This window comes from Selaginella moellendorffii, unplaced genomic scaffold (genome assembly GCF_000143415.4).
Source record: "Selaginella moellendorffii unplaced genomic scaffold, v1.0 SELMOscaffold_1, whole genome shotgun sequence".
Taxonomy (NCBI): Eukaryota; Viridiplantae; Streptophyta; class Lycopodiopsida; order Selaginellales; family Selaginellaceae; genus Selaginella; species Selaginella moellendorffii.
Window position 1 is genome coordinate 4,274,836 of NW_003314262.1, and position 23,968 is coordinate 4,298,803.

General features: G+C 43.3%; 2 protein-coding genes and 1 long non-coding RNA gene across 6 annotated transcripts in view; 2 read left to right on the forward strand and 1 right to left on the reverse strand.

Moving 5' to 3' along the window:
- The window catches only part of LOC112350127, a 65,796-nt gene that overhangs the window by 14,062 nt on the left and 27,766 nt on the right, over window positions 1-23,968 (reverse strand). The window contains exons 5-9 of one of the 3 annotated variants that reach the window (XR_002993659.1): window positions 5,036-5,091; window positions 4,831-4,988; window positions 4,668-4,757; window positions 4,447-4,556; window positions 4,230-4,345 (exon numbers count right to left, since the gene is read on the reverse strand). This is a non-coding gene — a long non-coding RNA (uncharacterized LOC112350127). Of the gene's footprint in view, window positions 1-4,229; window positions 4,346-4,446; window positions 4,557-4,667; window positions 4,758-4,830; window positions 4,989-5,035; window positions 5,092-23,968 lie in introns of those variants that run through there. The other 2 variants (XR_002993657.1, XR_002993658.1) reach the window with 2 other exon arrangements.
- Window positions 3,066-6,747, forward strand: LOC9630718. Of its 2 annotated transcripts, XM_002961595.2 has the most exons (7): window positions 3,066-3,246; window positions 3,304-3,432; window positions 3,498-3,708; window positions 3,763-3,920; window positions 3,977-4,093; window positions 4,162-4,395; window positions 6,632-6,747. In XM_002961595.2, exons 1-7 carry the CDS (start codon window positions 3,124-3,126, stop codon window positions 6,644-6,646), a joined length of 987 nt encoding a protein of 328 aa, XP_002961641.2. In that variant the 5' UTR covers window positions 3,066-3,123; the 3' UTR covers window positions 6,647-6,747. The 2 variants fall into 2 exon arrangements, with proteins under 2 accessions (XP_002961641.2, XP_024541506.1); XM_024685738.1 differs by lacking the exons at window positions 3,977-4,093; window positions 4,162-4,395 and adding an exon at window positions 6,254-6,350 and having other exon boundaries at window positions 6,413-6,747.
- Window positions 5,183-6,152, forward strand: LOC9658228. Its single transcript, XM_024685792.1, has 4 exons — window positions 5,183-5,542; window positions 5,597-5,731; window positions 5,783-5,984; window positions 6,040-6,152. The coding sequence occupies exons 1-3, from the start codon at window positions 5,417-5,419 to the stop codon at window positions 5,831-5,833; spliced, it is 312 nt and encodes a 103-aa protein (XP_024541560.1). The 5' UTR covers window positions 5,183-5,416; the 3' UTR covers window positions 5,834-5,984; window positions 6,040-6,152.

The window sequence follows — 23,968 nt, forward strand, 5'->3', positions numbered from 1 at the left end:
CCAGATGAAAGATGATGTTGACGACTTCAACAACGCTCGCAACAGTGCAGTGCAATCAGAAAGATGATCCACAAAACGACCGAGATACTGCACCTTGCCCAAGAAGCACTGCACATCATTCACACACCTCGGAGTAGGGAACTTCAGAACAGCCACAAGTTTGTCAAGATCAACTTGCAAACTCTCACGAGAAATACGGTATCCAAGATAAGTTGTATCCTTGGACCCAAACACGCACTTCGTCCGCTTCAGCTTTAAACCAACATCGCGTAGCCGATCTAACACTTTACAAACATCACGAACGTGTTCCTCCCACATTCCCTTCGAGTGGATCAAGACATCATCAATGAAGTCAACAGTCACCTCTGGCATATCGCAAAGAACCTCGTCCATCATCCGTTGGAAAGTTGCTGGAGCATTGTTTAAACCAAACGGCATCACCAAGAACTCGTACAAACCAAATGGTGTACGAAATGCAGTCTTAGGAATATCTTCTTCGGCCATCGGTACATGCTAGTACCCAGAAGCAAGGTCTAGCTTGGTGAACCAACAACTTCGCCCTAGACGATCCAAGAGATTTGCAGTGTGAGGAAGAGGATACACATCTGGGATCGTCACTTCGTTTAACAGACGATAGTCGATACAAAAACGAATACTCCCATCAGGCTTCGTCACAAGATGACATTCACATGCCCAAGGACTCCACAACTTCCAAATAACACCCTTCTCCAACATCTCTTTGACATTTGCACGTAAAATCTTGATCTCCTTGGGTGACCGACGACAAACGAGAACCTTGATTAGATGAGCATCCTTGGTTAGAATTAGATGATGTGTGGTAATCTTGGCCCCAGACGATAGGTCAAATTCAAAGAGATCAAAATACTCCTTCATCAACCGGTCCACCGCTGCAACACAAAGATCGTCGGAGGGATCGGAAAAGGGAAGAGCAGAATAAGATGGAAACACAGGAGGAAATAGTGGGGAAACAAAAGTAATGGAAGCAGAGGTAGAAGTAGAGGGACGAAGAGGTATAGAAGTGAGAGGAATGGATGAAACATAAGGAAATATGAGACAAGGGGGAGAAGCTTCAAAATCACACTTAGCATGATTGCATTGCAACTAATCCATACCAAGAATGAGGTCAAAAGCTTGACTTGGCACCACCCGCAATGACTGCAACTCAAGCTCGAGATCACCCACACGCACAACCCCTCATCCCGTGCACATGCATGTGTATGGCCTTTGCCATAAAGAATGAAAACTGGTTTCGCCACATGACGCAAGTGTAGACGGCAACGTGTGGCAATAGGTCGAGCAATAAAAGATAAACTCGAACCTGTATCAACTAACATGGAGAGAATAATAGGAGACCTTTTGTTATAAAAACGAGCTTGGAAAGTAAACACTAAATGAACCGGTGCCGAGTGAACCCCTTGATGATACTCCTGAAAGAAAGGAGGGGTCACTGACTTATTCACGCAAGGTCCCTCCGTTACTCGTGCGACTCCTCGTTTCCCGGATGTATCTCGGTGTCCAAACCGTCCACTGCAGCAACACCAACGGGACGTTGCTGACGCCAAGGTCTCCACCCAGGAAATGGAGGTCGCCAATCCGGAAAACGCCGACAACGCCGATAAGTATGACCAACTTCATCACATGCCCAGCAGCGAACATCAAGGCCACGACCACGTCCTCGCCCTTGTCCTTGGACTCGAGCAGCAGCAGCATCAACCTCCATTGGAACAGGACCATCACTTATAGGAAGTGGAGCTGAAGGACGTGCAGCGAGAAGTGGAAGAGGTGACATCTTATAACGTTGTGCCAAGTGAAGAGCATCGTCAAGGGTGGCGGGAGCAAGTGCATGCACAAGTTCGACAAGATCTTAACGAAGTGCTGGCCACAACATTCTTAGCTTGATCCGCTCCGACATATTTGGCTCTGCACGAAGCAAAAGACTTCGGAAACAAATGCCAAATTGCATCACTGACTCAGATGGCCCTTGGCGAAATGATGCAATTGTTGGAAGGCATCATCACAGTCATTGGCATTTCTGAAAGCGCGTTTGAAGACGTTCGGGAGAACACTCCAATCCCCACGAGTGGTTGCACTCAAACCATTGTACCACTACAATGCCGTCCCTTGAAGACACGTGGGAAACTCACACAAATGTCAAGCATCATCCCAAGAATGATATGTGGCAATCACCGTGAAGTGATCGAACCAATTGTACACATCATCCCCAGGATTCCCGCGAAAGAACTCCGGCCAAACGCAAGGATTGGCACCAAGAGTAGAAGGAGTTGTACCACATGCCGTGAACACCGCCATCAATTGAGTTTGGTTATTCAATTGCAAGCACATAGCATCAAGCAATTGTACCAACTGCTGCTCCAGAGTCAAAGGAGGAGATTGTTGATCTGCCATGAAGACGAATGAAAAAGAAAGAAAAAAAGAAGAGAAATAACAAAAAGCTAGAAGGAAATGATAGATCTAGACAATGCAAAAAGTTAGATCTAAACCAAAATCCTAAAAGGAAAGAACAAAAGAAAGAAAATGAAAAAAGCTAGATCTAAACTAAAATCCCAAATCCAAGCATTCCTCAGGGATAATCAAAAGTGCCCCTTATCTCCACCAATGTGAGTGCTTGGAATATGGAAAGGGAATATAGAAATGTGCATATCAATTAGCCCAAAAACCCTAGTTTATATATAGAAACAAGTGGTCTGGATTGAAACCAATCCGACGGCTATCAAAATCCCACTACGCTAATATTAGTATACGGCATCATAGCCGTACATTTGGCCCTCACAATATTTGTTATATATTATATCACTAATATATTCATTATAAATTATTTTAAAACATTTTTTATTACACCATGGATAAGCTTATAACTCAACCTTTCAACTAACGCTACAAGGCAAAAAAAACACATGGGATATGGCAGGCACAAAGTCAGTGTAAGAAGCGTAAGGAAGTGGAAGACAGTGTGAAACACATGGGATAATGCAAGAGAAGCTTGCCACTATATAAATTGGCATACGTTCAAAGAGCTCTATAACTTCACACTCATCCCTTTGGCTTCTAAAAGCTTTAGTCTTTTCTTAAGAGTTCAGAGACATGGCTCTCACAGCAGCTCCAAAGTTCTACACCATCGAGTCTGCTGCTTATCCTGGCTATTGCATTACTCAGCAAGGCACCCAGATTGTTCTCAGGTCCAAGGACGCGCTCAACCCCTTCCAGGTAAAAATCTTTGAAAACTTTGCCGGTTGTCGATCATCATGGGAAACTCTTGTGCAGCTGTGGTACAGGGATGAGTCATGGAACTTGCTGAACCAGGAATTCAGGGACAGCTCCGCGTTCGTGTTTGTAAACCACGGCTCTAAGAAAGCTCTCCGGTCCCAGGCACACTCAACGTCTCGAAGCAAGGTAAACAGAAAATAGTATTCATACTATACACTGTTTCTGATCATATGGAATTTTGATGGCAAAAGGCTACTATTGGAGACTATGATCCGGCAGTCCAAGACGATCATCTCCTGTGGCGTATTTCCGGGAGCCACGAAAATCAAGTCTTGATCACCATGACTGGAAACAAGTCATCTTATCTGAGCCACACTTCCTCAAGTGCTAGCTTCAAGGATGGGGTGCCAGTGGTGACATCCAACAGCGATGGAAACTCCCACTGGAAGCTCGTCGCTTACGGTAAGCATATGATTTGTTCTTCTCGGTTGTGGTTCATATGATGATGCTACACAGAGCCTTCTCAAGAGTACAGGATTATATGCGACTGGTATGAGCAATACTTGACTTGGAAGCAGCAAAATGTGGACGTAACTTTCAAGAATGCAATCAAGCACAATGACGAGACAAATGTGGTGGCTATTAGTCCAAACAACGTTCCTCTCGACGGCATGGTCTGTACTTTCGTCGTTCTTTGTAATCTTATCTCATTCTATTTGATTACATATAGACATGGTACAAGGTTCCCGCTGGAGGAAGAGATGATACCACGTACTTCACCTCGTTCGTTCTCATAAACAAGGTGACTGGTCTTGCTCTCAAGGGGTCAACCAAGCCGGGAGACAAGGTAGCTAGTGCACACTGTTGAAAACTTGAAGAAGTTCGCAAACTAAACGAATTGGATGATCATGGCAGGTGCTCTTGACTCAATATGATCCTCTCGACTACGGTTTCGTGTGGTCTGAGAACCGATTCCAGGCTTCAAAAACGGACTATCTCGCGATCAATCTGGATGGAACAAACTTGCAGTGGTCTCTGCAGGACAACAATCAGTACCAGAACAGTGCGTGGTATCATCCTCTCGTGCTTCGCCCGGCATCTGCAAACCAAGGATTTGTTCAGCAGCAGGCATGGAAATTCAATCCAGTGGTGGCAGGGAATTGACTATCAGCCATGTTGTATACTGAGGGACACGCTTACCACTTTTCTTCTTGCAAATAACAAGACTTTTCACGGGAAAAAGAAGCTGAGCAGTCCCCATTTGTTTCCTTTTCCGATGGAAGCCATGAGCTTTCGTTCAATTCCAGTGTCTGCAAGGATCGAAGATTTAAGAAAACATAAAAACATTATGACTATCGACTATCATTCCATATAGACCATAAAACCATACATATCCACCGAGTCTAGAATTTACTACGTACCAGATCCCTTTGCAACCTCAAGCAGGTTTCTTACGACTCCACGAGCATCAACCGAAAACTCCGTTTCATGGCAACATCCTTTGTGTATTTCTGTGAAATGTAAAATAAATAAATAAATAAACTTTTGTGAGCTCTCAGTAAGATGAAGGCTTTAGATGATTACCGTGGTCACTGGTGCCTCATTGTCTCAGATGACAATATCGCGAGCATCTATGTCCTTTCCAAACTCCGTCTTCCAAGTTTCCCACCTGTCTCAAACTGGCGCGGCCAAAACAATGGCTTTGGCGATAGTATATGTTCTTGGAACAGTTAGCTGCACCCCTGCACAACGATATAAAAAACTTCCATCAACGTGAAGCTTAGCTTACAGTTGTGCTATTCGTTTCGCAGCGTAGTCCATCCAGCCATCGGGAAGTTTCCGATGCTGCAACCTCAAAGTGTTACTTCCAGAGCAATGAAGAGCAAGAAAGACCGATCAATTCACATCCAACAATCGCGGCAAGATCTTGCCTCACCTTCGCAGATCAGGGACGCCAGCGCCGCAATCGCTGCCGGCTTCTTCTACGCCATTTCTCGCTCCCTCCTCCCTCGCATTCTCTGTAAACCTAGCCAATCGCCTGCAGTCCGATAGGTTACTAGTTCGATCCTAGTTGCCTCCTTATCCGATGAATCCCATCGGATAAGGCGCTCCACGAGGTTGTGGTGGTATAAAATGGGCCTAGATCTCAGAGTTACTCTAGATCTTAAGAATGGAACCTCTCACAGCAGTTCCAAAGCTCTACACCATCGAGTCCACTGCTTATCCTGGCTACTGCATTACTCAGCAAGGCACCCAGATTGTTCTCAAGTTCAAGGATGCGCTCAATCCCTTCCAAGTATCAATCTGTATCAATCCAGATCTAGCATCTTGGTTTTGATCTCTTGTGCAGCTCTGGTACAGGGATGAGTCATGGCAGTTCCTGGGCGAGGATAACAGTGACCTCTCCGCGTTGGTGTTTATAAACCACGGCTCCAAGAAAGCTCTTCGCTCCCAGTCATCCTCAACTTCCCGGAGCATTGCCAAGGTATATAAATCACTACAAGTTTGTCTCACACTTGAATTTTTCTCTATCCAGCTTACTGTTGGAGATTATGATCCGGCAGTTGAGAACAATTCTCTCCTCTGAAGCTCGGACGATCAAGTCTTCGTCACAGAGACTGGGAATTCGTCCGTGTTTTTGAGCCACATTTCGTCGTCGAGGTCCAGCTTTAAAGACGGGGTGCCAGTGGTGACATCTGCCCAGGGTGAAAACTCTAGGTGGAAGATCGTTGCTTATGGTAATCCTCTAGACTTGTGGTCAATTCCTTTTGATTTTCTCGTTGTGCTGCACAGTGCCTTCTCAAGTGTACAGGATTCTGTGTCACTGGTTTGGGAATTACTTGACTTGGAAGCAGCAAAATGTGGACGTAACTTTCAAGGATGCAATCAAGCACAACGACTAGATAAACGTGGTGGCTGTTAGTCCAAACAACATTTCTCTCAACGGCATGGTTTGTGACTTTGTCTGATACTATCATCTTGGATCTCATTCGTATTATTGTAATAGGCATGGTTCAAGGTTCCTGCTGGTGGCCGAGACAATACCACGTACTTTACCTCGTTTATCCTAATAAACAAGACTGGTCTAGCACTCAGGAGACAAGGTAAGTCCTAAAACTTTTGAAGGACTTTGCAAGCTAAACGAAAGATACCTTTTTCATGGCAGGTGCTCTTGACTCAATTTGATCCTCTCGACTACGGTTTTGTGTGGTCTGAGGACCGATTCCAGGCTTCAAACACGGACTACGTGGCCATCAATCTGGATGGAACGAACTTGCAGTGGTCTCTGCAGAACGACGATCAGTACCAGAACAGTGCGTGGTATCATCCTCTCGTTCTTCGCCCAGGATATGTTGAGCAGCAGACCTGGAAATTCAATCCAGTGGTGAACAATGTTTAGCTGGGACTTTTATGTTCATAAATGAGATGAGAAGATGCTAGATCTATGCATGAATGTTCATATGAATAATTACACTTCTAAATGTTTAATCAGCTGCAGTATGATCAATGTCACCAGTTTTTGTAATCAATTCATATACTTCCCAACAAAACGAATGTGTTTAGGTTGGCAAAAAGGGAAGACGGTTAACTAAAAAATATTCTGTATTAGCGTTCTTAAAAAATATTCTTGTGTAATAAATTAAAATTTGAATTGTCAAGGTATAAATTACTGCATGCTTTCCTCACACTTCATTGCTCTAAATGAAATCTTCAAGGCAACTGTTGGAGACTATGATCCGGTAGTTGAGGACAATCCTCTCCTCTGGTCTGTATCCGCAAGCTCGGATGATCAAGTCTCCATCACAATGACTGGGAATTCATCCGTATTCTTGAGCCACACTCCAGCTTTAAAGACGGGTCCCAGTGGTGACATCCACCCATGGTGGAAACTCCCAGTGGAAGCTCGTTACTTACGGTAAGCTCATGAATCATATGACTTGAGTTATGCTTATATAATCTCTTTGTGTCACAGTGCCTCTCAGGATCACAGGATCCTGTGTCACTGGTTTCGAAATTACTTGACTTGGAAGCAGCAAAACGTGGACGTAACTTTCAAGGATGTGGTCAAGCACAACAATGAGACAAATGTGGTGCTTGTCAGTCCAAACAACATTTCTCTTGATAGCATGGTCTGCAGCTTTGATTGTAACACCATGATCTTGGATCACAAACTAATGTTAATAGCCATACACATGGTACAAGGTTCCTGAGGGAGAGACAATACCACACACTTCACCTTATTTGTCCTTGTGAACAAGATGATTGGTTTGGCACTCAAGTGGTCAACCAAGCTAGGAGATTCATGGTACTTTTGAAAAATGTGAAGAACTTTGCAAACTAACACTTTCCGAAACTTTGAGGACTCATTCTTAAAGAAACTTTTTTTAAATTTCCCTTTGCCATATGTCTTTCTTAGTTTGGCTATTCTATTTTTTAGGGTTAGGTTATAGGAGCACTGGCACACTTTGATAGTTACATTTAATGCTTCATTATAGTTGGTTGGGCATCACTTCACCTCAAGCCTAGATTTGCAAGCTTGATATGAAGGCATTGCATACATCCATGTTCGTGACAAAGATCCTCTTCGCCATGAGCGCATTCATATATTCTTGAATGGTTCCCACTTGCTTCAGTCTACTTAGCTCATCCTTTAAGTGCAAAATAGCATTTGGTAGAACATAGGTTGCACAGATCCTTGCCTTTATCATTTCCCAAGTGGCCACCGGTCTTTCGTTGGCCTCTGTTGTTTTCCACTAAGATTTAGTATTATCTCCTAAGTATAGTTTTGCACATAAGACTTTCTCCGAGTTCGGTAACCGCAACACTCGGAAATAATCCTTTATATTGTAAAACTAATCCTCTACCACCTTATAGTTGTTCACTCCCTTGAAGACTGGTGGGGGCTTTGGTTTGTACTTGGGAATTGTTTGGGGGATTGATTCCACTTTAATTTTTTTTAACTTTGTTCAGTTTTGCCTCAGTCCCCATTAAAAAGTCCACACCTTTTATGCTATTAGCATATATAGTTTTTTGCTTTTTCTTTCACTTCTCGTCATGTTTTAGTTTGTGTACGAGGGTCTTTAGTAGGGCATTGATTTGTGCCAATTGTCCTTCTAGAACGTCCAATCAAGCCTTGGACAATCGAACCTCTCCACTAAACTTCTGTTTGGAAGATTCTTCACTGAAGTCTTCTTTGTGCAAGGATTCCTCATCCATAGCTTCTTGTTTGATTGGAGGCTCCATCTCCACCTTAATTTTGTTATGCCCTGCCTTAGCCATCTCTCAACAATCCACTTTTATCCTTCACTAAAACTGAGGAAAAGGCTTTAATACCAAATTGTAAACCACAAAATTTTCCTTTTCAATTTGCTAGCTTACCTTATCTATCCGACTACCATGACTTTGGCCTTAGTTAAGTTCCTTCGCCAAGGTTCCTACCTATTGTACTACCTCTTACTTGGTTTTACTTGGTTTCAACTACTCACTACATGAACAATAGAGCATTACCCATCCGTCCATGGATTCCCAAATTCTTTCCCAATTAGACTTAAGGTTCGCCTATAGTCCCCACAAGCACAAGCAGTGAAGCACACTAAACCTCCAGATTTTTAACATCCCTTGGTATAACAACACTTGATCATGGGACCCCTAAATCCCAAGCCTTTGATGCATAACTTGCTTCGAGAAACTAGGGGAAAACATTGTGGCCTAACGGCCCAATATGGGTACCCCTACTCCCTCAATTCCATCTTGAAGTAAAGGCCTAAACCCCTAGAAAAGGTAAGGACCAATGAGTTGCAAAGTACTCAAATGGGGCATCACTTCACATAAGCCGGAAGCACCACAGTCAGTTTCCCTTCTAGGAGTGGGGGTTGCTCTTGAGCTCTTTCTTGGGTGGGCCTTTTGGCACCACTCGAGTCCATGCTCACTCCCACCCAAGGCCCCTAAGCCCCAGCCTCAACCTCAAGTTAGTTTAGAAGCACTATTGGAGAGTTCCTTCAAGATTGCTTCTTGAACCTCACTATCTCTACTATACTTTTGGAACCCTTGCAGCCCCCCCCCCCCTCGAGAGACACATACTTTGGTCTTTCACCCCACGACCTGTATTAGTCTCGGACTTGGTCTCAGACTCAATCTTGGACTTGACCTCGAACTCGGTCTCAAACTCGATCTTGGATTTAATCTCGAACTCAATCTTGGACTTGACCTTGGACTCTATCTCGGACTCAATCTTAGACTCAGTCTTGGACCCGATCTTGAATCTTGGACTCGGTCTCAAACTCGGTCTTGGACTCGGTGTTGAACTTAGTCTCGGATTTGGTTTCGGACTCGATCTCGAACTTGGTCTCAAACTCGATCTCAAAGTCAGTCTCGAACTCGATCTCAGACTCGATCTCATTTGATAAACTCTTTGTCATTTTGGTTGTGCTTTTGGCTAACGACACTTCGGGGAGTTGGTTTTTTACAAGAAGGCATAGACCCTTTGGCAGTGATTGAGTAAAAATTGAACAAAGTCGAACAAACCAAAATAGAATTAGTCTCTCAAGTAGTTCCCAAGTACAAACCAAAGCCCCCACCAGTCTTCAAGGGAGTGAAAGACTCTAAAATGGTGGAGGATTAGTTTTACAATATGGAGGATTACTTCTAAGCATTGCAATTATTGGGCTTGGAAAAGGTCCCATGTGCAAAACTATACTTAGCTAATAATGCTAAGTTTTGATGGAGAATAACAAAGGCTAACGAAGGATTAATAGCCATTTGGAATGATGAAGGTGAGGAACAATATAACTTATATTCCTCCAAATGCTACTCTTGAATGGGTTTATAGCCAAAAGGATCTTTGTCACAAACATGGGTGACATAGATGTGTTCCATGCTTTCAGGCTTATAGGCTTGGGCTTGAGATGAGGTGATGTGTTGGAATTTTACCAACTACAAGGAAACATTGGATGCAGTTATTAAGGTGCATTTCAATAATAACTTGCAAAAAGGGAACACAATATGATTGGGGTCCACATTAAGCAAAAGAGCCAAACCAAGGGGGCATATGGCAAAGGGAAATTCAAAATGAGTTTCTCTAAAAATGAGTCTTTAAGGTTTTGGGAAGGTAGATCTTGTGGCTAAAGAGCAAGTATGTGGGGAAGTCAGGTAAAAAGGGACAAACCCATTGATAAGAAAATAAAATTTACCAGCAACATGGGAAAGAATATTTGTTTCAATTGCAATGAAGTAGCACACTTTTCGAGAGAATGTCCCTACCTGAAAAAGGCCAGAGTCAATATAACCATCAAGTTGGGTGAAGTCTAAACTGAAGTATGTGATCCAGTCCTTAGCTCAAAGTTACTTATTACATAAACAATTTTGGTAGAGAGTTGTTCACGACATCAACTAACCCTCCAAAGGAAGCTTAGAGGTAACTTTGTTAAGATCTTTATTAAGATGGGTGCTTCAGATAATTTTATGGCTATAGATATAATCCAACAAGCCAGACTAATGGTGTAGTGGCTAGGTGAACTAAAGACTATAAAGTTTATTCAAGGTAGTTAAGCACCGATGAGGTACTTTGACAAACAAGAGTCGAAGTAGAAACATGAAAAGTGGATATGGATTTCACTGTATTAGACATAACGAGATTTGATGTGATTTTCGGGATGGATTAGTTCAATCAGTTTGTGGTAGCCTTGCATGGACAAGGTAAAAACCTTGTGGTACTGGCGAATGCCCGAGGAGAACGATCTAGGATTTAAAGGTAGGACAATGTAAGGCCAAAGACTCCTGTTTGAACTTAGTGTCCACAAGAGGACAATTCAATAAAGGAACCAAGGTAGCATTTTTATGTGCTTACTCTCAATGGGGAGTGACAAAAAGATAGGAATAGATGAAATATTTTTAGTGATACAGTAGGTGTTAAACCAATTTCGTGATACCATACCGGAGGAGTTACCGACAGAGTTATCCTCCACACGACTAATAGAATATAAGATTGAGTTGGTCGAGGGTGATAAGGCAGTGGTTTGTCCCCCCTATCAGTTGAACGAAAAGGAACTCGAGGAGCTCAAGTGCCAACTTGAGGAGTTAGTGGATAAAGGGTATGTTAGGTTGAGCAAGTCGCTGTATGGGGCACTAGTGTTATTTGTGAAAAAGAAAGATGGCTCTATGCATATGTGCATAGACTATTCGTTACTCAACAAGTATACAAAGAAGAACAAATGCCCTTTACCAAGGATTGAGGACATATTTGATAGGTTGGGAAAGGCCAAATATTTCTTGAGGATTGACCTAAGGTAAGGATATTACCAAATTAGGGTAATAGAGGAAGATGTCGAGAAGATAACTTATCGAACAAGGTATAGAAGTTTCCACTGCACATGCATAATCTCTAGAGGATCGGTCTACTGGATGTCATGTCGAACCTCATAAACTTGTGGTCCAACTTGCCGCAACACCCGATATGGTCCTTTCTACTGCGCAAGGAGCCCCTTAGATAAACCACGTATCGTAAGATGGGGAAAATGAACTAACACCAAATCATCCACTTTGTACTCTGCAGGTGGACAATGATGGGAGTTGTACCGCCGTTGTTGTCCCACTTGTATGCGGCCTAAGTGTTCAGTAGACTCCGCTCAGACAAGTGGAACGATGTTCATCAAATACTGATCCCACGACCTAGCATCCGTAACTTGTGGCAATCGCGAAGGTAAACCTAGCTCTGTTGGTAATATTAGATCATGACTATATAGGAGTTTATAATGCATAGCCAAGTTGAAATACAAATTCCTGAGCCCCAAAGTGGAGCTCAAAAGGTGCCATATGGTAATGGTTGAAGTGGAAGCCTAACATGTGTGACATGTTTGGACCAAAAGCTCTGACTTGAAAAGTTGAGAGAGGGAGTGGAACTTCGAATAAAGTGCTTGAGGAATGAGCACGAAACAATTAGTGAATGAGTCTCTAGAAAGGGGACACAAGAAAGATTGACACATTGTCAGTGTTATGACACATAGAAGTGTCAGGAACAAGTTCGAGATGGGACCTGAGAAAGAGTCCGAGGTGGAGTCCAAGAAGGAGTCTGAGATGGACTTGAGATGGAGTCTGAAATGGACCCAAGATGGAGTCTAAGATGGAGTCTGATATGGATCTGAGATGGACCTGAGATGGAGTTCAAGATGGACTTGAGATGGAGTCTAAGATGGACCTAAGATGGAGTCTAAGATGGACTTGAGATGGAGTTTAAGTTTGAGTCCAAGATGCAGTCTGAGATCGAGACCGAGATCTAGTCTGAGATTGAGACTGAGATCCAGTATGAGATTGAGACCGAGACCGAGACCAAGACCGAGACCAAGATTGAGACTGAGAGTGAGACCGAGATTGAGACTAAGAGCGAGGTTGAGACTAAGATTGAGACTGAGACTGAGACCATGTTTGAGTTCGAGTCCGAGTCTGAGTCTGATTCTAATTCTGATTTCAAGTCCAAGGGTGAAAGCCCAAAGCATTCATCTCCCAAACAATAGGGGGTTTGGTGAGCTCCAAAAGTATAGTAGAGGGAGGCCTCTAATAGAGCTAGTTTGGCCAAGAAAGGCCAATATGACCAAATAAGGCTATACCCACGTGGTAGGTGATGATATAACCATTAAAGAGTTCAAAGCTAGAGTGAATATAGATAAATAAATGAAGTAACTTAGTGAAGTATTTAAGAGTTGGATCTAGCTCCCTTGGGAGATTGAATGGCTAATGTTCTCAATCCAAGTGTGGGTGGCACCACCTACTTAGATACCTAGATGTGGTTCATTAGAACCTTACTCTAGCCACATAGCTAGGGCACCTAAAGGCAAAAAGTGTGAGTACCCATGAGGCTCGTGTAAGGCTATAATGTTTCAAAATGACATGGAAGACCAAGATTTAAGGAAAATTCCTCATCACTCAACATAATAATTTTATCTCCATTAGCACAAGTGTTAGCAAAGTTAATGCCTTAACAACACATCCTCTTCATCCAACAATCTATTCCAAGTGCTAATAGATCAATTAACAAGTTATAACAAATAAACACTATAACTCTTTTTCAACTCCTCAATGGGCAAACCCTCAAGGAAACAAGGTACCAACTTAAGTTTAGCATAATAGATCACCATTGAGAATTTAGTCAAAGCTTCTATAATGCTATTACATGTAAGTAAATTAGCTTCATTATCAATCATTTTGGGGTTAATCATTGTAACCAAGCAACTTCGTAAAGACATTGCTTATTATCACATGAAAATGATAAAAAATCACAATGATTTGATCATCAATTGAGCAACACCATGAGCAATACCCGTGTCATTACTTTAAAAGTTTATATGAGTATCAAGTGTTAACTCAATTTAATAAATGTAACATAAATACCACACCCACCAATTACCCATATCGAGCTGTTAGGCCATGGTGTTTCCCTCTAGTGTCCCGGAGCAAGTGTTGCACCTAAGGCTTGGGATTTAGAGGGTCCCATGATCAAGCGTTATTGTACCAAGGGATGTTAGGAATTTTGAGGCTTGATGTGCTTGGCTGCTTGTGTTTGCGAGGAGTGTAGCCAAACCTTAAATCCAATCTAACCCAGGGAGGGGTATTAGGAGAGAATTTGGGAATCCGTGGATGGATGGCTAACACTTTGTTGCTCGTGTAGTGAGTTGCTGAAACCAAGTAGGCCCAAGTAGGGAACCTTAGGCAGAGAACTTAACTAATGCTAAGGTCGTAGTGGTTGGATAGACGAGGTAAGCTAGCAAATTAGAAAGGAGAAATTTGTGGCTTACATATGTGTCTCATAACTCCATCACCCATAGACGAAGTTTGATGTCCTCATCGAACGATAAACTATTTTATAAAATAACCCTATCATGGATTATAATTTTTCATCATTGGCACCTAACCAATATTCATCAATGGTTTGACACCAAAGGCTCATCATACCTTGCCCATCCTTTAAGGAACATAGTCTCACCAACTTACAAATTCATTAGACCACTTATGGTGGTTCTCTCCCTTTATTTGGTTTAGTTCTTGCTAAACCCATTAGAAACACCTTCTCTATCTCAATCTCACTACTCATTTCTGAGTAGTCTTAACTTCTATCAACATAGCCATTGCACTTTAGAACTTTTATTTTGACTTTTCAAGTCAATTTCTTAGGTGTCTTTGACACCTTGCATTGCACATTTAGTGCAAACTCCACTTCCCCATCCTAGGAAGTTTTTTACTTGAGGGCACCATCATCCTCTCTTCTCTTTTATTCTACATTTGGCACTAAGTTCCATGTATTTATAATTTGTGTTAGGATTGCCCATAACCTTATCATTTGGCTATCTTGCTACTCCCTCCTTTAGAGCTTTCACTTTGCCAAATTGGAGCATTTAATAAATCCATCATTGGAAATATATTTCTTTTTCCACAATCTGTTAATATTAAATACATGAGTGTTCTTCGCCTAACTTTTCCATTTGAATTCTTTTCAATGATTTCCATGGCCCATACTTAACCACTAGTCTTTTTCTTTTATCCTTTGAGTGTTGCATCAAATAACATAAGATCACTATCTCCATCCTCAAGATATCCTTTCGATTCCATGGCAAAGGTTTTGCTTTGCAAAGTTTAAAGGGTGTTCATCCCTAGTAGGTCTATTTAGCGTTTTCTACTATGGGTTCTATGCACGGTGCAACGTAGTGACACACCCATGAGTCCCTTCCTTAGATTTGTAATACCACTACATTGTTGTAATTCATTTTCCTTAGATGTCTTTCCCACTTAGTCACTTTGACTAAGCCACACTATTATCAATAGTTCAAATCAACAATTTGAACTAGAAACTTTATTACAAGGATTTTATCTTTATTTTAGCCATAAGATTACTTAGTGATTTAACCTTGACACTTTAATAGGTTTGTCAATAAGTATTAAGTCTTCCAAACCTTTAACTTATTGACCATGACCTTCAGGGCATCCCCCACACTGGGTAGTGTGCCCAAAGTAACTCTCCTATCCAAATGTCCATAGCAACTAAGACTGGGTATCCCCATCTTACTCACCTCGTCCTTGTGTGAGACATAAAAATCCCTAGGTTCCAAAGAGGAGCCGAAAGGGTGCCATGTGGTAATAGTTGAAGCGAAAGCCACACGAGCGTAACATGTTTGGACTAAAAGCTTCGACTTGAAGAGTCAAGAGCGGTAGTGAAACTCCCGACGGAGTGCTCAAGGAACGAGCATGAAACAAGCAATAATAGAGTCTCTAGAAAAGGGGCACAAGAGGACCCGAGATGGACCCAAGATGGAGTTCGAGATGGAGTCCGAGATGGACCGAAATGGACCGAGATGGTGTCCGAGATGGACCCGAGATGGAATCTAAGATGGAGTCCGAGAAGGACCCGAGATGGAGTCCAAGGTTGAGACCAACATCGAAACTAAGACCGAGATCGGGACCGGGACTGAGATCGAGGCCGAGGCCGAGTCTAAGTTCGAGTCCAAGTCCAAGTTCGAGTTCGAGGGTGAAAGCCCAAAGTGTTTGTCTCCCAGACCCTAAGGGATTTGGTGAGCTCCAAACGTATAGTAGGGGGAGGACTCAAGTGGAGCCAGTTTGGCCAGGAAAGGCCAATTTGGCCCAGGAAGGTTGTGCCCAGGTGTTGGGTGATGGATAACCATTGGGAAGTCCAAGGCTAGAGTGAATACAGACTGACAAGCGAGGTAGCTTGGTGAAGTGTTCAAGAGTCAGCTCTAGTCCCCCCGGAAGATCGAATGGTCGATACTCCCAGTCCAAGCGTGGGTGGCACTACCTACTTGGATACCTGGCGTGGCTCAACAGAACCTTGCTCTAAGCCCATGGCTACAGCACCCAAAGGCAGAAGGTGGGGAGAGTACTTATGAGACTTGCGTAGGGCCATGGTGTTCCAAAAGGTTGTCCCAAAGTCCCAAACTATGGAAGAAAAGAGGAGCAATCCTCTAGTGTAGTGACTAAGAATACAGTCACATGGTGAGGAAGTCCCAAAGGATAGTGGGACTTAGTGGTTAGGTCTGTAAGCCTTGATCCATTAGCAGTGTTGGCAAACACGGCCATGGATAGAAAGGGACTTGGTGTGGACTAAAAAAGGGGATATTGGGGAAGGCTGTTCCCCATATCGGTGGGCATTCTAAGGATGCTAAGGAGTGGATCTGGGATGACCACTCATGGACGGAGGACCCAATCTTGGAGAGACGGGATTGTAATGTAGGTCGTATTGGATCACCGGTGTGACAAAAGTGAAGGGGCATGGCCTTAGTGTAACAGGCTGGTATGTTGGAGGTACCTTTGAGTGTCGGTCATGGGATCGGACATATGGAGTACTTGGAACAAGTGCAAGGGTTGAGTGACACGAATGCCATTTTTGGGGCTAGCAAGCCCCCAAGTCTGGAACAGGACTTATAAAGGATGTAAGTGAGACTCCTCCAAGTGGTTGGAAGTGTGGTTAAGTGATTAAAGTAGAATGGAAAATTTAGTCGCTTACAATTTGGTATGGGAGCTGTTCCTTAGTCCAACTTTTATTGGTGCTCAAGTATATCACCACTAGTGTTGGCATTAGAAGGTCCTAGGAGTGGGCCTATCCTTGAGGAGTAGTAGGTCGGGAAAACATAACTGTCCACTATAGTTTATATGTGACTTATAGGCAAGATGGTTGATAAAAAAGGACCAATAATGGAACAATTTTGAGATCTTGGGAATAGTATAAGGTTTTCCTCAGAGATTTGAAGATGTAATCCAGATGAGTGTTTGACTCAGCAAAGTGGCTAATGTAGTTGTGGTAAACAACTATAATTAGGATCATGGGAAGGATAGAAACTCCAAAACAATAAAGGAGTCACAAAATTACCCTTATATAGTTGAGGTTGGTGCTCATGAATTTGAGACCAAAATTAATGACCATGGGAGGTCAAATATGGAAGAGGACACAAGTCCTTGAAATGGTAGTCGGGGTTACCCTTCATAAATGCTAGAACAACTCAAGGGATTGGGGGTGTACTTAAAGGATGAATTGGTATTCTCATCACATGGACAAATAGTCTTAAGGGGCAAAGGTAGCCCATATGAAACAAAAAATAATCAAGTGTCGGAGTAACACTTGCAAGAATAATCTTTATAGGTAGGATATGAATACGAGAAGTTGTATTTTAATGAGCTAGCACCTCAAAAATAGGATCTTATATGTCGTTAGATTAGTGAAGTTCAAAATGCTAAATAACTCGAGTGGAGTCAAAGAATGGTCCTAGAGGACTAGTGGAAGCATTTGGACTAGGTGTGTTGCACCCCACGAAGGATGGGGAAGATCATAAAATCCAAATATAAGAACAATGGGTATCTTATTAATGGCAGAATGTGCTATACTAAAGTTATGGGAAAGAGGTTCCCAGAAGAAAGAAAACTTTAACATAAAGTTATATGTAAACTATATGGTGCATTGCTAATGGATAGTTGGCATGAGAAATGACTGTATTTGTCTTGGCAAAGATCTAGACACAAGTAAGAAGTGTCATAAAGATAAGCTCGTGGAGCTGATAGTGTGGAGACACTGAATGTACCAAGGCATGATGCCTTGAGGTCAAGTTGGCGGGTTCATGAGAACCCCTTCCCAAAGGAATCATAATGGAAATGGGAATGGCATAGACTAAGTTGGAAGGCATGCAATTAGAATGTGGTGACCCAAAATAATGATGGAGGTGTGGAAGCACTAGCAATGAGTTGTAATTGATTAAATTGATAAAAGGTAACTACCTAAGACTTGTTATTGGGATAAGGAAGTTAGACATACCCTTGTGGGGGATAAATTGCTCATGTTGTGATATAGTAAATCAATGTTATAAAGAAAATGCTCATTGTCAAAGAAGGCCATCATTGGAACACCCAAACACTCTAAAACACCCGGAAGTGGTGTTTGGTGTTGTGAGGGTATTAGATAAGGCCTAAGGGACTAAGTCCCTGGTAAATGATGGATAGGAGGTGCTATTCCAATGTACAAGGTTGTGGAGACAAAAGAAGTTCATTTACCCGAATTGGACAAAAAAAAAAAAAAAGGGATTTTGGCAAGGTTAGTGATAGGTATATAAAGGCCCATAAGTAGCAACATTAATCCCGGATTACAAGGTGAGCATACCCGGATTGAGGAACCACTCCCTAAGCTATTGGGTAGGTACATCCCTATGAATACTTGCTAAGGTATGGTAGAAAGTGCAAAAACTATCCTCCTAGTCTAGAAGAGAATGACTGAAAGAAACGTATGAGGCTAAAAAGCAAGTAATAGAGGGATAGAACTGAACCATAGGGATCGAAGAGCATAACCAAAGGTGGTTATGTAAGTTGGGAGTGGAGAATCAAGTGGGGGCTCAAACGGTTTGTTATTAGCAACCGTAATACCATAGAGAGTATAAATATGGAATTATTCATGTTAGACCATATGGTAATTAGAAAACTTACAAAAAGGAGAGGCCTTAGCAAGCTAAGGAATAGAGTTCCTTAAAGGGTCCCAAAGACAATTCTAGGTAATTTAATACCTGGAACACCAAGTGTAAATGGTTTATAGAATACACGAAATCAAAGTGGTGTAGCAGAAGTGTGGTCTTGGAGCTTGCCATGAAGCAAGGTTATCAAGGTTAGGGAAGTAGTTCCTGAGTGTTTAAAGGGATGGCTTTGAACGAAAGTCGATGGTTAAGAACTTTCACGCTTATACATGAACTATGTTACGGTAGTCGGATGACTTGTAGGGGAACAAGTACCCTAGTTGAAGGTGCTAACTTCAAAAGGGGTGGCCCATAGGGCCGAGCATGGAAGAATCTATGCATAATCATAGACTTGTCAAGTAAGAGGATTTGGCAATTCAGAGGAACTAGGTTTCTAAGCTGTGATCTATAGCATGCTTTAAGTATAAGTTGGTGCACCGGTGTGGGGAGTCACACTAGGCATTCTGAGTGATGCTGTCTGTAAATGCATATACGGAGGTTGAGTTTGAGTCCCAACCCTCTAGTGCTTGGGTTTGAGTCCTAAATCACTAGGATACACTCATATTTTGGTGGTCATGGACTCTTAGTGAGGAGACTGACTTGGGCACACTACCAAGCGAGAGATGCCCTGGAGACGTGATGCATGGTTAGATTGCATAGTGTAAAAGTTCAGTATATCTAACTTGAACACTTTGATGCAAATAGCACCAAAGACATGGTGAATGAGATGGGGACACCCAATCTCGGTTGTTATGGATCCTTGGTCGGAAGGGCTAGTTTGGGTGCACCGCGAAGTGTGGGGGTCATAGTTAACAAATTAAAGGTTTAGAAGACCTAGTATCTATTAACAAACCTGTTAAGGTGACAAAGGTTAAATCACTAAGTGATCTTATGATTAAACAAGGATGAGGTCCTTGTGAGGTTAAGGAATAAAGTTCCTAGTTCAAAGGGTTGAATTGAACTATTAATGATGGTGTGGCTTGGTCAAGGTGACCAAGTGGGAAGGACACCGAAAGGGAAATCAGTTGTGCCAATAGAATGGTATAGTGAGTCCAAGAAAGTAGGCTCTAGGAAAGACCTATGGGAGGGTTGCAAAGTTGGGTTGTCGATAGAGCTCGTAGCAGAAAATGCTAAAGAGACCTAGAGGTGAGCAATCTCCGAACTTGGCAAAATAAAGCCATTGCCATAGAACCAAAAGGATATCTTGAGAATAGAGGTAGTGATCCTATATTGCTTGGTACAACAATTAACGGATAGGAGTAAAGACTAATGGCTAAGTGTTGGCCATAGAATTGCTGAAATAACATGAGGATATGGGTACTCCACCAACTAGCATGGTGTGGAGCTTGGGCTTAGACCTAAGCCGGACGTAAAACAAGGAAACAAGGACAGGCATGCAAGCGGGAGCTAGACTATGCCTCAGGTTGGTTGGCCATACTCGACTTACCCACTATCCCTACTATACATTTGGAACCCCCCACAGCCCCCCCCGCCCCCCCCTGTAAGCGACTAATTTTTCCATTCTACTTTAGTCACTTAACCACACCTCCGACCACTGGGAGGAGTCTCATTCATAACCTCCTTAAGTCCAATTCAGGACTTGGGACTTGCTAGCCCCGAGAATGGCACCAATGCCACTAATCCTTTGCATTTGGTCCAAGTGCTCCACGTGTCCAGTCCCAAGACCAACACCCCAAGGTACCACTGACATACTAGCCCATTACGCTAAGGCCATGGCCCTTCACCTTAGTCACACCAGTCTGCATCATAGTCCCGTCTCTCAACAACTGGGCCAACCATCCATGAGTGGTCATCACATATCCACTCCTTAACATCCTTCGGATGCTCACCGACAAGTAGAACAACCTTCCCCACTATCCCTCTTTTTAGTCCCAACCAAGTCCCGTCCTACCCATGGCCGTATTTACCAACACTGCCACTGGGTCAAGGCCCACAGGCTCAACCACTAAGTCCCAATGCCCTCTGGGACTTCCTCACCATGTGACTATGTACTTAGTCACTATGCCAAAGGTTTGCTCCTCTTCCTTTCCACAGTCTAGGACTTTGGGGCAACATTTCGGAACACCATGGCCTTACACAAACCACTTGAGTACTCTCCCGGCCTTCCGCCCTTGGGTGCTCTAGCCATGGGCTTAGAGCAAGGTTCCGTTGAGCCACGCTTGGTATCCAAATAGGTAGTGCCACCCACACTTGGATTGGGAGCATCGGTCAGTCGATCTCCTGGGGAAACTAGAGCCGGCTCTTGAACACTTCACCAAGCTACCCCGCTTGTCAGTCTGTGTTCACTTTAGTCTTAGACTTCCCAGTGGACAGCTCATCACCCAACACTGGGTACAGCCTTCCTGGGCCAAACTGGCCTTTCCTGACCAAACTGGCTCCACTGCAGTCCTCCCCCTTACTATACTTTTGGAGCTCACCAAACCCCCCAGGGTTTGGGAGACGAATGCTTTGGGCTTTCACCCTCTCAAACTCGAACTCGGACTCAGACTCGAACTTGGACTCGGACTCGGACTCGAGCTCGGGCTCGGTCTCGGCCTCAGCCTCGATCTCGGTCTCGGTCCCGGTCTCGGTCTTGGTCTCGATCTTGGTCCCGGTCTCGGTCTCGACCTCGGACTCCATCTTGGATTCCATCTCGGGTCCATCTCAGACTCTGTTTCGGTCCATCTCGGACTCCATCTTAGGCTCCATCTGGGGTCCATCTTGGACTCCATCTAAGGTCCATCTTGGACTCCATCTCAGACTCCATCTCGGACTCCATCTTGGGTCCATCTTGGACTCCATCTCAGTCCATCTTGAACTCCATCTCGGACTCCATCTCGAGTCCATCTTGGACTCCATCTCGGTCCATCTCGGACTCCATCTCGGTCCATCTCGGACTCTGCCACGTGTCAAATGTTGGTCCTCTTGTGTCCCTTTTCTAGAGACTCACTTATTGTTTGCTTTGTGCTTGTTCCTTGAGCACTTCGTTGGGAGTTCCACTCCCGCTCTCGACCTTTCATGTCAGAGCTTTTAGTCCTAACATATTACGCTCGTTTGGTTTTCACTTCAGCCACTACCACATGGCACCCTTCCGGCTCCACTTTGGGGCCTAGGGATTTTGTGTCTCACACCCCCCTTGAAACACACGCTTTGGGGTTTCACCCCAAGCCTCCCTTAGTATCAGGAGTTAGTCTTTGGGACAAGCTTGAAACTTACTAAATATGGAATGTCCTTAGATTGTGAATTTGGACAGGGGACGAACACCATTGTATTCAAAACAATCTCTACATTCCATAGATGTGCTAAAATGAGTAAATCTAGACACTTTCCATAAATAGCATTTGAGACTGAAATGAGACTAACACAAAGGGCATGATAGTGAGGGTGTTTAGTAGACACAGTAAGCTATCATTTAGCGAATATTGAGGGACAAATCTCAATATCATGGGGGTTCCCAACACTAGCAAGTGCAAGTCAACAAATGAGTTTCTCTAACCATGTCAAATATGCTTAACTAAATAGACACTTAGGAATTCCTTCCTTATGCTCTTTTGGTCAAGTGCACACGCGAAGACCAATTTCTCAATTAGCTTAGGTGGAGACTGATGATGGGTCTACCAATACCGATCTCCTGCCATGGTGGCAATAAGAAAAGAGTGTTCATAAGGACTGGTCGACAAGTAACTTTCGATACCCAAAGTCACATTCGCGACAGTAGTGGAGAGCCATGTCTTCCCTAACCAGGTCAAGTATGCTTAACTAAATAGACACTTAGGAATTCCTTCCTTATGCTCTTCTGGTCAAATGCACACGCGAAGACCAATTTCACAACTAGCTTAGGCGGAGACTGATGATGGGTCCAGCAATACTAATATCTTGCCGTCATGGCAGTAAGAAAAGAATGTCTATAAGGACTAACTGACAGATAACTTTTGATACCCAAAATCACATTCACAATAGTAGTGGAGAGCCATGTCTTCCCAACTTGCTATTCCTCAAGGATAGGCCTACTCCTAGGACCTTCCGATGCCAACATAAGTGGTGATATACTTAAACACCAATAAAAGTTGATCTAAGGAACAACTCCAATACTAAATTGTAGGTGACTAAATTTTCCATTCTACTTTAGTCACTTAACCACACATCTGACAACTTGGAGGAGTCTCACTCACAACCTCCACAAGTCCTATTCTAGACTTGGGGCTTGCTAGCCCCGAGAATGGCATCTCTACCACTCAACCTTTGTGTAAGCTTCTGAGTTTGGTCTTTCTGGGAGATCACCTAGCCCAATACTATTCAAGGACACTTAACCCTAAGGACACTTAACCCCAAATATCTCAAGACCCTTAATTTATTAGAAAAGGGGGTGCACTTTTGTTCATGGGCCCTTTCCCTCTATATTTGAACTCTTATGAATTATCTCTTGAGTCATTCCCTTTGATTGTTTACATTCCACAGATCGAATGGTCAATGCTCCCAATCCAAGTATGGGTGGCACTACCTACTTAGATACCTGACGTGGCTCATCGGAAACTTGCTCTAGCCACATAGCTAGGGCACCTAAAGGCAGAAGGTGGGGAGAGTACCCAGGAGGCTCACGTAGGGCTATGGTGCTTCAAAATGCTGTCCAAAAGTCCTAAACTATGGAAAAGAAGAGGAGCAAACCTTTCATGTAATGACCAAGGATACAATCACATGGCAAGGAAGTCCTAAAGGATAGTGGGACTTAGTGGTCGGGCCTATGGGCCTTGACCTAGTGGCAATGTTGGCAAACACAGCCATGGTTAGAAAGGGACTTATGGGGATCGAAAAAGGGATATTAGGGAATGTTATTCCCCATGTCTGGGGGCATCTTAAAGATGCTAAGGAGTGGATCTAGGATGATCACTCATGGATAGATAGCTCAGTCTTCAATAGATTGGACTGTGATGTAGGTGGTGTTAGATCATTAGCGTGACAAAGGTGAATGGGCATAGCCTTAGTATAACGGGCTGATATGTCAGTGGTACCTTTAGGTATCGGTCATGGGATCGGACACATGGAGCACTTGGACCAAGTGCATAGATTGAGTGGTATAGATGCCATTCTTAGGGCTAATAAGTCCCAAGTTTGGAAGAGGACTTATGGAGGTTGTGAGTGAGATGGTTGGAGGTGTGGTTCAATAAAGCCCAACTTATGGACACGTCGGGCCACACTGAACTGTGCGCTGCCGTCTTCGGCTTTTTTTTCAATAC

Bases quoted from the DNA above. Each gene is read 5' to 3' on its own strand.
- LOC9630718 (XM_002961595.2), top strand. From the start codon at position 3,124: ATGGCTCTCACAGCAGCTCCAAAGTTCTACACCATCGAGTCTGCTGCT. The intron at 3,247-3,303 runs GTAAAAATCTTT...ACTCTTGTGCAG, and splicing joins ACGCGCTCAACCCCTTCCAG to CTGTGGTACAGGGATGAGTC. The intron at 3,921-3,976 runs GTCTGTACTTTC...GATTACATATAG, and splicing joins ACGTTCCTCTCGACGGCATG to ACATGGTACAAGGTTCCCGC.
- LOC9658228 (XM_024685792.1), top strand. From the start codon at position 5,417: ATGGAACCTCTCACAGCAGTTCCAAAGCTCTACACCATCGAGTCCACT. The intron at 5,543-5,596 runs GTATCAATCTGT...TCTCTTGTGCAG, and splicing joins ATGCGCTCAATCCCTTCCAA to CTCTGGTACAGGGATGAGTC. The intron at 5,732-5,782 runs GTATATAAATCA...TTCTCTATCCAG, and splicing joins CTTCCCGGAGCATTGCCAAG to CTTACTGTTGGAGATTATGA.